General features: G+C 34.3%; 1 protein-coding gene across 1 annotated transcript; it reads right to left on the bottom strand.

The window, feature by feature from the left end:
- Positions 1 to 333: 333 nt before the first annotated feature.
- LOC119578470 (sialidase-like) lies at positions 334 to 6,358 on the bottom strand. Its single transcript, XM_037926048.1, has 4 exons — positions 6,334 to 6,358; positions 998 to 1,297; positions 631 to 801; positions 334 to 584 (listed from the first exon to the last, which is right to left on the bottom strand). Exons 1-4 carry the CDS (start codon positions 6,356 to 6,358, stop codon positions 334 to 336), a joined length of 747 nt encoding a protein of 248 aa, XP_037781976.1.
- Positions 6,359 to 11,586: the final 5,228 nt, after the last annotated feature.

Genomic DNA, 11,586 nt, shown 5'->3' with positions numbered 1-11,586 from the left:
CTACTGTTGATTCTGCTGCTGCTGCTGCTGCTGCTGGTGCTGGTGCTGCTGCGGTGCTGTGCTGCTGTGATTCTGCTGCTGTTGATTCTGCTGCTGGTGCTGCTGCTGATTCTGCTGCTGCTGGTGATTGCTGCATTCTGCTGTGTGCTGATGCTGGTGCTGCTGATTCGCTGCGCGCTGGTGCGTGATTCTGCTGCTGGCTAGCTGCTGGTGATTGCTGGTGCTGCTGATTCTGCTGCTGGTGCTGGTGCTGCTGATTCTGCTGCTGCTGAGTGATTCTGCTGCTGCTGCGCTGCGGTGATTCTGATGCTGCTGCTGCTTGCGCTGCTGCTGTTATTCTGCTGCTGTATGGTGATTCTGCTGCTGCTGCTGGTGATTCTGCTGCTGCTGCTGTGTTGATTCTCTGCTTGATCTGCTGCTGCGCTGGTGATTCTCTGTGTGCTGCTGGTCTGCTGCTGGTGATTCTGCTGCTGCTGATTCTGCTGCTGCTGCTGATGATGTGTGTGCTGCGCTGGTGCTGGTCTGGTCTGCTGCTGTGTACTGTGTGATATCTGCTGCTGCTGCGCTGCTGGTGTCTGCTGCTGCTGCTGTTGATTCTGCTGCTGCTGGTGCTGCTGCTGGTGATTCTGCCTGCTGTGTGGTGATTCTGCTGCTGTGCTGCTGTGCTGCTGCTGTGCTCTGGTGATTCTCGCTGCTGCTGTATTTGCTGCTGGTGCTGCTGATTCTGCTGCTGTGCTATGCTGGTGGATTTGCGCTGTGCTGGTTCTGCTGCTGCTGATTCTGCTGGTGCTGCTGGTGCTGCTGCTGGTGCTGTGGTGGCTGCTGTGCTGCTGCTGTGATCTGCTGCTGTGCTGCTGGTTGCTGCTGCTGCTGCTGCGCGGTGTCTACGTGCTGGTGCTGCTGGTGCTGTGTGCTGCTGATTCTGCTGGTGCTAGCTGGCTGCTGCTCGCTGTGCTGTGCTGCTGTGCTGCTGTGCTGCTGCTGCTGCTGCTACTGCTGTGTGCTGGTGCTGGTGCTGTTGCTGCTGGTGCCTGTTGCTGGTGCTGCGCTGCTGGTGCTGCTGTGCTGGTGCTACTGCTGGTGCTGTGTGCTGGTGCTGGTGCTTGCTGTGTTGCGGTGCTGTGTCTGGTGTGGTTTGCTTGCTGGCTGGTGCTACTGCTGTGCTGCTGCTGTGATGATGTGATGATGGTCTGCTGTGCTGCTGGCTGCTGTGTCTGGCTGCTGGTGCTTGGTGCTGATTCTGCTGGCTGCTGTGCTGCTGCTGCTGCTGTGCTGCTGCTGAGCTGCTGCTGCGGTGCTGCTGATGATGATGCATATGGATGATGATGATGCTGATGATGATGATGATGATGTTTCTGCGTGCTGGTGCTGACTGCTGGTGCTGCTGCTGGTGCTGCTGGTGTTGGTGTTGTGGTTTTGGTTTTGGTGTTGGTGTTGGTGTTGGTGTTGTGTGGTGATGGTGTGTGTGGTGTGGTGATGGTGTTGGTGTGGTGTTGGTGGTGGTGTGGTGATGGTGATGGTGATGGTGATAGTGATGATGATGTTAGTGATGGTGATGATAGTAATGATAATGATAATGGTGGCGATGGCGATAACGATGACAATGATGACGAGGACGAACATGATGATGATGATGGTAGTGGGGATGTGATAAAAATAATAACAGTGGCAAAAAATGCTCTTTGATTTCCTCTGCAGTTCGATTAAAATGTACTAATCACTTTGTAAATAATAGTAGGGGGTGTAAAAAGGTACTTTTAGATTTCCTGGTTCAGGAAATTACACTGCAAAACATGGGTCATTACAGTGCAGTGAAAAAGCGATGAATCCTGCCTTGAAACACTCGATGTGTATTATACTCGATTTAATTTCACCATTGTTGGTGATGCCATTGATATAATTGCTATTGTTGTTAAGGTTTTATAGAAACCATCAGCAAGTCAGAACTATGTGAAGATGAAACTGTAACATAAGTCGTTACCTTTATTTAAATAGTATACTAAATTTATCATTCTGGGACATTCCACGCGGGATATCAATTAAACTAAATAATGTTCATAGTGATGACGCAGGCACATGATAATATTGTCATTGTCATAAAGGCGTAACTAATACTTTTCATTAAGAGGGTTAACGAAAAAGAATCATAGGGTTATTTCTTTTTGGGCAGAGACACAGTTGCAGCATTATTTTGGAGGCTGGCAGTGCGTCATGTACAACATAAGGATAAACTGTTAATGATCCTAATTAATTATGGTGACTAACTAAAGGAAAGGAATGAACACATACTAGCTGTGAACCATTGAAATAAGAATGCCATCGTATCGAACCGTTAACATTTATGATATTAACTGCGTTAACTGCCATTGTATAACTAATATATAGATGCTGATGAGGTTATGATAAACGACTAAAAAAGATCGATGTAACACACGATGCAGAGTAAAAGAAATAGTGGGGGGGAGACTGAAGATGTGTTACGTCAACTGTATAATTCATTTATTAAAGGTAATAAACTTGAGAGGAAGAAAACAAGAGAGGTAATGACACAAAATATCACTTGGAAAAAATGAATAATAATGATAATAATTGCCTTGATAATAGTAGTAAGAACAGCAAAAGCAACAGCATTTATATCTAAAGACTAAAATTGCAACAATGAAGATAATGATAAAGACAATAATAACATACAATAACAATAAAAACTACAATAATGATAATCATCATCTTTGTCATCGTTATCATAACAACATAGATAGTTATGATAACAATCATCATTATGAAGGTGATGATAATCCTGTTGCTGATATTAAGATATTATGATGATTTATGGTGATTCCATTATGATAATCAGTGATAGCAATGATGATGATGATGATAACTGTAATAAATAATAATAAAAATAAAAACAATGCTAAGAATGTAAGACAGGAAATGCACAGCCCGTTAGAACATGAACAAGATAAACTGCATAGCTAAAAAAAATAAAATTCAGAGAAATGAAATTTTAAAAATTAAATAAATAAAGCTTATGCTATCAAGAAAATTATAAACACGATGATAGCAGTGATAATGGTGATGTCCATAATAACAATAATAAAAATAATAACAATTGTGATTGCCTGCTGATAATAAACCAACAACAGTTAAAACAGAAGTAACAGCAGTATGAACAATGTGATGGAAATAATAATTATAACTTCTGATAATAAAGGTGAAGACCATGAACAACATACACAAGATGTTGAGGAAATATTTTGTGATGAAAGTGCTCATAATGAAGATAATGGTAATATGGAGAAAAATCATAATAAGCAAATAAGGGAAATAACAGTGAAAAGGATGATAAGAGGGATAATAATAATAGTAATACCGTGATGTTGATGATAATAATGATGAGGATGATTATGATGATGGTAATATTGATGGTGATGGTGATGGTGAGGGTCAGGGTTAGGGTGATGGTGATAGTGGTTATGATGATGATAGTAATAATAACAATAACAGTAGTAGTAGTAATAATAATAATGATGATAACGTTAATCAAACCGACAATGGTAATAATATAATAATGGTAATGATGACGATAATAATTATCATTATGATAAAACTCATTAAATCAGTTGTGATAATGATAATAATAATGATGATGGTGATAGTGACGATGACGATAACAGTGTCAATAACACTAAAACTAACATTAAGAATGATGATAATGATAATGATGATGGAAATGATCAACTAATCATAACTGGACTATTTCTGCTATTACTATTACTACCAAGGACAATATTACTACTACTAATAGTAGTAGTAGTACTTCTACAATTAATATTATTACTAACAATAACAAAAATAACAATTATTATTGTTTTCATTATTATCATTATCTTTATTACTATCATTATATCATTGTCATTATTATTATTATTATTATTATTATAACAATATGACTACTACTACTGCTACTACTAATACATAATAATATACTAATATATAATAATAATAATATTATTATTACCAATGATAATAACAATAATAACTAATAATAATAACAATAATAACAACAACAATAATAATAATAACAATATAATAATAATAATAATAACAGTAATAATAATAACAATAATAACAATAATAACAATAATAACAATAATAACAGTAATAACCTAATAATGATAATGACAATCAAAGTACTATTATTGCTATTAACTAACACTGCATAACCAAAAATAACAATAAGAGTATCAACAATAATAACAATAAAAATAATGATAACAACAGTAATAGTAGTAGCAGTATTAGTAATAATAGTAATAATAGAAATAATAATAATAAAAATGATAAATAATGATGATGATGATGATGATGATGATGATGATGATGATGATGATGATGATGATGATGATGATGATGATGATGATGATGATGATGATGATGATGATGATAATGATAATGATAATGATAATGATAATGATAATGATAATAATAATAATAACAGTAACAATAATAATAATTATTATTATCATTAGCAGAATAAAAATAATAATGATAATAATAATAACAATAACAACAACAATATACTGATAACGAAAAAATAATGATTGTAATAATAATATGAATAATATTAACAATAAAATTAAGTATGATGATAATGAAGTAAACATGGTAATAACAATGATAACATACAGTATAATGATGAGATAGCGATAACAGTAAGAAATGATAACAACAATAATGATAATAGCGATAACAGTAAGAAAAGCAATAAAACCCACAATAAAGATAATAAAAGTAAAAGTAAACTAATAATGATAATTGCAACTATAGTAATACTACTGCTACAGCTACTACCAATGATGATAACAGCATCGACAGTGATAATAAGAGAAATAATGATAAGACTAGTAAAAGTAATAGTACTAGTACTACTACTACTACCACTAACAGCAACAAAAGCAACAACAACAACAATAACAATAGTAATTATAACAGCAATAATAATGATTAAAATAAAATAATGGATATTAATAACAACGATAATCAAAGTAAAAATAATAATTATATTAGTAACAGTAGTAATGATAAAATTAATTGTGATAATAATGAAATAAAAGTAATAATAATAATAATGATAATAGTGATAACATTAAGAAAACAATAATATTAATAATACAATAACAACAATACTTACAAGTACTATAGCAGGACTCATGAACAGTGCCAGATAGAAACTAAATGCAGTAATATTAACGATAAAAAGTACAATAACAGCATAACAGCAATAACAAAGAAAAGAAAAATAATTACTCCTACGCACCAATACGGAGTTTCTAAAAATGAAAAGAGTGTGAGAGAGAGAGAGAGAGAGAGAGAGAGAGAGAAGGGAGAGAGAGAGAGAGAAGAGAGAGAGAGAGAGAGAGAAGAGAGGGGACAGAAACGACAGACAGACAAAACAGAGACGAGACAGAGACAGAGAACAGAGACAGAGACAGAGAGAGAGAGAGAAGAGAGAAGAGAGAGAGAGAGAGAGAGAGGAGAGAGAGAGGAGAGAGAGAGAGGAGAGAGAGAGAGAGAGAGAGAGAGAGAGAGAGAGAACGGGTGAACAGGACATCGGAATAGAGAGAAAAAATGGCTGGCGCTTGGGGAGAAAAATAAAATAAAAAAGTTAAGAATATACAAATACAACCGGAAACAAACGAATTAATGAAATACGGTGAAATAGTTAATGGTCGTTGAAAGCGCGAAAACTAAGGAACTAATAAGAAACAGATGTTACTGTCTGGAATCGAATCTTCAACCACGAGGGAGTCAGATTCATTAAGCTGATTAATTACTTTACAAGGAACAAGGTACAAGGCGTTTAAGAAATCATAAAAGGTAATAAATATAATAACAGCCACACTAACAAGTACTATTATTTATTAGATTGCTTATAAATCCGGCGCTCATTTTATTCATTTTATTTCATTTACATTCTGTCTGTCCTCAGGCGCCTGTGAAGTTATCAGATTGAAAGAGAAGTATACAACGAAGTACTTTCGTACGTAAATATCATGAAAGGACAAAGACAGGCACACAAAGTCGCATTTAATCTCATTAGAAGCATTAGCCACAGAGAACACATTGCAAAGTGTAGAAAACAATAACAAAAGACTATGACTGAGGCTCCGCAGTGAGTTTTCGAATACTTTCTTTTTTGTTTTATCTCTTTCTTTCTTCCTTGTTTTTTCTCCCCTTCTTCCACATCCAATTTTAAGGCTTGGTGTGGTTTGGTTGTTAAACCCGGCGCCAGACTGAGACTCATCAAAAGGCAATGATGGAATCTTCAACCTTGCCACAGGAATTCCCTCGACATTTGATCCATTAGAAGCGCAGCAGATGAGGGGAAAACGTTGTGAGAGGGGACCACAGGGAGAGGGAAATATGTTGTGTCAGGGGAACAAGCTGTAAAAAAATGGGGGAACATATAACGAGGGGATCACTCGTTTAAAGAGGGAAAAAAAAAAAAAAGTTTTAGGACGGGGAACATACAATAAGGGGAAAAGAGGATCACCGGTTATATAAGGAAGTGTAAAACAGAGGGGGGGGGGGAGGTAAGGTCAAATACAGTAAATAAATACAAGAACCAGATAAAAGGTAAAGCGGAATAAAATTTATAATTAAATGAAAAAAAAAGAAGATAAGTGAATGAAACACATAGTAACAGAAAATTAAGGCAGAATGCAGTGAATATTCCAATGCTCTTTAATGGAAGAATGTAGAGAGAAACAAAGACAAGATATGGGTAATGGGTGTGAAGAGGAACTCATAAAATTTTGCCATTTATCAAGTTTCAAAGAAATTCAAAGCATGAATTGAATGAGAGAGAAATTTAAGAAATTACTGAAATTGACTAAGGTAATTGGGTGGCTAGAGAAGTTGATCCAAATTTTGCCAAATTTGTTTCATTCACTAAGTTTCCCCAAAAAAAAATTCAAACAGTCATCGAAATTTATATTGCAAAAATATAATTATCTAATAAATATAAAATATAATAAGTATTTCGCAGGTATATAAATATTTATAGTCCTTACACTTTATATAAATTTTTTATATTCTAAAAATTATCTAGAGTACAAACGCTGTTGATATCAAGTAAATAATATTAACATATAAACAAATCTAATAAAATATATATATATATATATATATATATATATATATATATATATGTATATATTTTATATATATATATATATGGATATATATATAATAATATATATATATTATATATATATATCATAATACTATAAAATATTTTATATAATATATATATATATTATATATATATATAATATATATATGTATATTATATATATCATAAATATATGTATGTATAATGTCAATATCAGTCATAATTTGGAAGATACCGCAAAGTTTGGATCCCCTTCGTGTTAGGATTCCCTACGGCAAGAAATGATAAATATGATTTATTCAGCATTTTGACATCACACGATACCGTATAAAATCCGTTCAGATTTATAGTACTAATTCGTCTTCTAAATGCTCATGTGTTGAAATTTATACTACATGGAATTCCCAGTCCACTTCTCCCGTTTTCAAAATGTTAATTTGTTGAAATTCATACGAAGGGGAATTCCACTTCATTGTATCTAGGCAAATTTACTCATTTTCGCTGCGTGATGCCGTTTTGGAACATTAAAGACGTTAGTTGAGGGCTGACTTGTATAATCATTTCAATGGAATGTTTTTTTTTTTTTTTTTTTTTTTTTTTTTTTTTTTTTTTACGTTTTTTTTTATTTTTTTTTTTTTTTTTTTTTTTTTTTTTACGTATAATGTACATTGCAGTAAATGTACGTTAAAAGAAAATTCATACAGCCAACTTCACTCACAGTGGTATCTACTGCATGAACAATAACGTTGATAATTAAAACAAAGCCTAAAACGGCATCAGCGTAGTAAATATTATTTCAAATATTAGTCGTAGTAATGATAGCGGTGGTGCTATCATTATGCCTATATACACATTTCCCCATTTCCATTGTTATTGTTATCATAATCATTATGATTAGTAACAGTATATTAATAACTGTTATTATTATCAAGATTATTGAAATAACTATTATCATTATTACTTTATTTTTTCTATTTATTAAATCATTATCATTATCATTATCATTATTATAAATATTATTTTTATTATTATTATTATTATTATTATCATGATTCATTATCTCAGTTTTCATTATTATCAGATCATTATTATCAGTATCCTGATTATCAGTATCATTATTATCAGTATCATTATTATAGTATCTAATTTATTATATCTTATTATATTATTATTATTATCATTATCGTCTCGTTATCGTTATTGTTGACGGTATTGTTATCGTTATCGTTATTGTTATCAATATCCTTATCATCATAGTCAAATATTATTATTATTACAGTTATAATTGGCATTCATATTCCTATTCTTATCATTATCATATTTTTTTTCAATGTTTTATCATTGTCATTATTATCGTTATCATTATCATAATCACTATCAGCCTCATAAAATATAATCATTATCATTATATTCATCAATACTGTTAGTATTGTTAAAGCTATCATTATCTTTGTCATTATTATCATTATCACTTCCATTACCATTGTCATTATCATTATCACCCTAGTTATCATTATGATTAATATTATCATCATTACGGTTATCATAATATTTATTATTATTATTATTATTACAACTACTGCTACTCCAACTACTATTTCTAGTTTTATTTCTATTTCTGTTGATATTACTATTTCAGTTATCGTAACCATCATTACTATCATTTCATTACCATTACCATCGTCATCGTCATCGTCATGATCATCATCATCGTCTTCTTTCAACGTCATCATCATTCATCATCATCATTATTGTCCGTCGTAGTGCAGCGGTACAGCACGCGGATGGAGACCATCCACGTATATGTTCGAATTGTATGTATTTATCATTATTATTCTAATTATCGTTATTATAATCAGTGTTGTCATTATTAATATCATTATCATTATTATGACTATTGTCGTCTTCATTTTCACTATTATCATTATCATTATCACTAACACCAATATAATCATTTCCATTGTTATAACCACTATCACTATCACCAAAAGTAAATGGTTATCATCTAAATGTATTTGACCTTTCTGAAAACACAAAAACATTTGTCTGATGTACTTACCAGCATATCCAGAAGATTAAACACAAAGGTCTGTCCCTTACCTGCGGAAAAGGAAACGGCAAAATTAAATAACTGAGCAATTTGCAAATCTGCAGTGATCTAATCGCATTGTCTAAATAACATCACTTACTGAATTACACCAAAGAAAAGAACGGAAACTGAAACCAAACCAGAATAGACTTGAGTATCTCTTCTATTTATTTCCAAAGCCTAAGGCACGAAATCTCTTAAGGCGAAGACATAACCTTGTAAATAGTTCCGTATTGTGACACGCTGCCTCTTGTAAGGAGAGGAGGTACAACTATTGTTAAGCGTAAACGAGTAACGACGGAAAATAATTTCGCAAAGTGTTCGACTCTGCTCTACATCCAAACGAGATGTTAATGCGAGAGAGAGAGAGAGAGAGAGAGAGAGAGAGAGAGAGAGAGAGAGAGAGAGAGAGAGAGAGAGAGAGAGAGAGAGAGAGAGAGAGAGAGAGAGAGAGAGTATATATATATGTGTATGTATGTGTGTGCATGCGTGTGTATACCCGTACCCGTGTCCATGTCTGTATATACGTGTACGTGTTCACGTGTGAGCGCGTTCTTGTGTATGTTACCCTATGTTTATGAACAAATCGATAGGGAAGCCGAATAAGTAAAGCGAAGGAAAAAACAACAACAAATTTTCCTATATTTACAATCCAACTGGAGGTCCAAATTCAAAACGAGCTTAAAAGCCTAATTAGAATAAGTAATGGGGTGAGCCACAGCTGTGCGAATTCCATTTTTTCCTAGTTTATGGCGTGGCTATTTCCAGATGAATTATTATAGACTCTCCTACGAAAATAATGACCAGAGGAGGAACGCACTTAAGGTAATTGGTAGGTGGTTGTATATGAGCCTTTCTTGATCTGTCGCTCCTTAATGGCACGGGCAAAAAGACACCTCCCTACCTCCCATCCCCCACCATAAAAAAGTAAATAAATAAATAAACAAATAAGTATATGAATAAACGGATATGTAAACAAAGAAAAGTCGATACAGAAAGAAATACAATTAATTGAAAAGAACCAACATAGGAATACTGAAATAACTAAATGGTAATGAGTTAAACAAATCCTCAACAAATCTTTGTGGAACGAAATTACTATAACAGTGATTTGCAAATAACTGAGAATAAAGAGTAATCAATTCATAACTTTAATATGACTAGCGGGACTTCAAGAACATGGACAAGCAACGTAGGCAATGTGCTTTGGTTATGATGGTGGAATATAGTTAGGAATATAACAGATTAATGAAGAGATTTCGAATAACTAATGCTGAGGAGGCTGAGGCCAAAACCAAGGCTAAGGCTAAAGGCTAAGGCTAAGGCTAAGCTAAGGCTAAGCTAAGGCTAAGCTAGGGCTAAGCTAAAGGTAAGCTAAGGCAAAGGCAAAGCTAGGCTAAGGCTAAGGCTTAGGCTAAGGCTAAGCTAAGGCTAAGGAAAGACTGCTAATGATGATGATGAGGAAGAAGAAGAAAGAAGAAAGAGAAGGAGAGGAGGAGGAGGAAGAAGAAAAAAGAAGGAAGAGAAGAAGGAGAACAGAAGGAGGGTAATAAGAATAATAATGGTAATAACAATAATGATACTACTGTTTTTACTATTATTACTACTTCTCCTACCACTACTACTAAAAATAATTCAAACAGCCACAACAATAATGACATTATTAATAGTAGTAGTAACAACAACAATAACACCATCAACAACAATAGTAATAAACCATAACAAAACAAAATCCAGTGCTGCAACCTTAAATAAAATCATCTCACTGTACTCTCAAGAAAGAGAATTCCATACGTGTCCGTATACAGGCCAGTAAATCAACAGAGATACTCAACACCCCTTCAAGTCGGACGAACAGGCCCACACATCTGAACCCGAGCATTTAAGTGCACATAAGCTCGTAAATCATAGGAATGTTACCTTGGTTGCGTGTAAGAGGAGGAAGGCCACAGTTCACTTGCACGGCAGCAGGGGAAAACGGCCATGCACAGTTGCAAGTCAGGCAAACAAAATTTCGTGCCAACAACGGGACTGACAAAGCATGCAAAAAATGACGAACGCTGCAGATCTAGCCTTACAATGACGCGGTGCACAAAACAGACCACTCGCCAGTGGCTTGGGAAACAAAAACAGGCTAATCCTAAAATCTGATTTTCACACAGTATTATTTGCTGGGTATGCTCTGTGCGCAAACAAGGCATGCGAGCAGATGAGAACAGAGATTGGTGATTTCTATAAAATGCGTTACATTACGTAGCTAAAAATGGTCGAATCCCTGCACCTGATCAGTTAGATATTCATTCAGGCAAATATCTACATG

The sequence above is a fragment of the Penaeus monodon genome, chromosome 11, assembly GCF_015228065.2.
Source record: "Penaeus monodon isolate SGIC_2016 chromosome 11, NSTDA_Pmon_1, whole genome shotgun sequence".
Lineage (NCBI taxonomy): Eukaryota > Metazoa > Arthropoda > Malacostraca > Decapoda > Penaeidae > Penaeus > Penaeus monodon.
This window is presented reverse-complemented; position numbering and strand designations above follow the sequence as displayed.

Excerpts from the sequence above, each read along its gene's own strand:
- LOC119578470 (XM_037926048.1), bottom strand. The coding sequence starts at position 6,358 with ATGTCGAGGGAATTCCTGTGGCAAG. Across the intron at positions 802-997 it reads AGCACCAGCACCAGCACACA|CAGCACCAGCAGCACCAGCA; the intron begins GCAGTAGCAGCA and ends CAGCACCAGCAG. Across the intron at positions 585-630 it reads GCAGAATCACCACACAGCAG|CAGCAGCAGACACCAGCAGC; the intron begins GCAGAATCACCA and ends AATCAACAGCAG.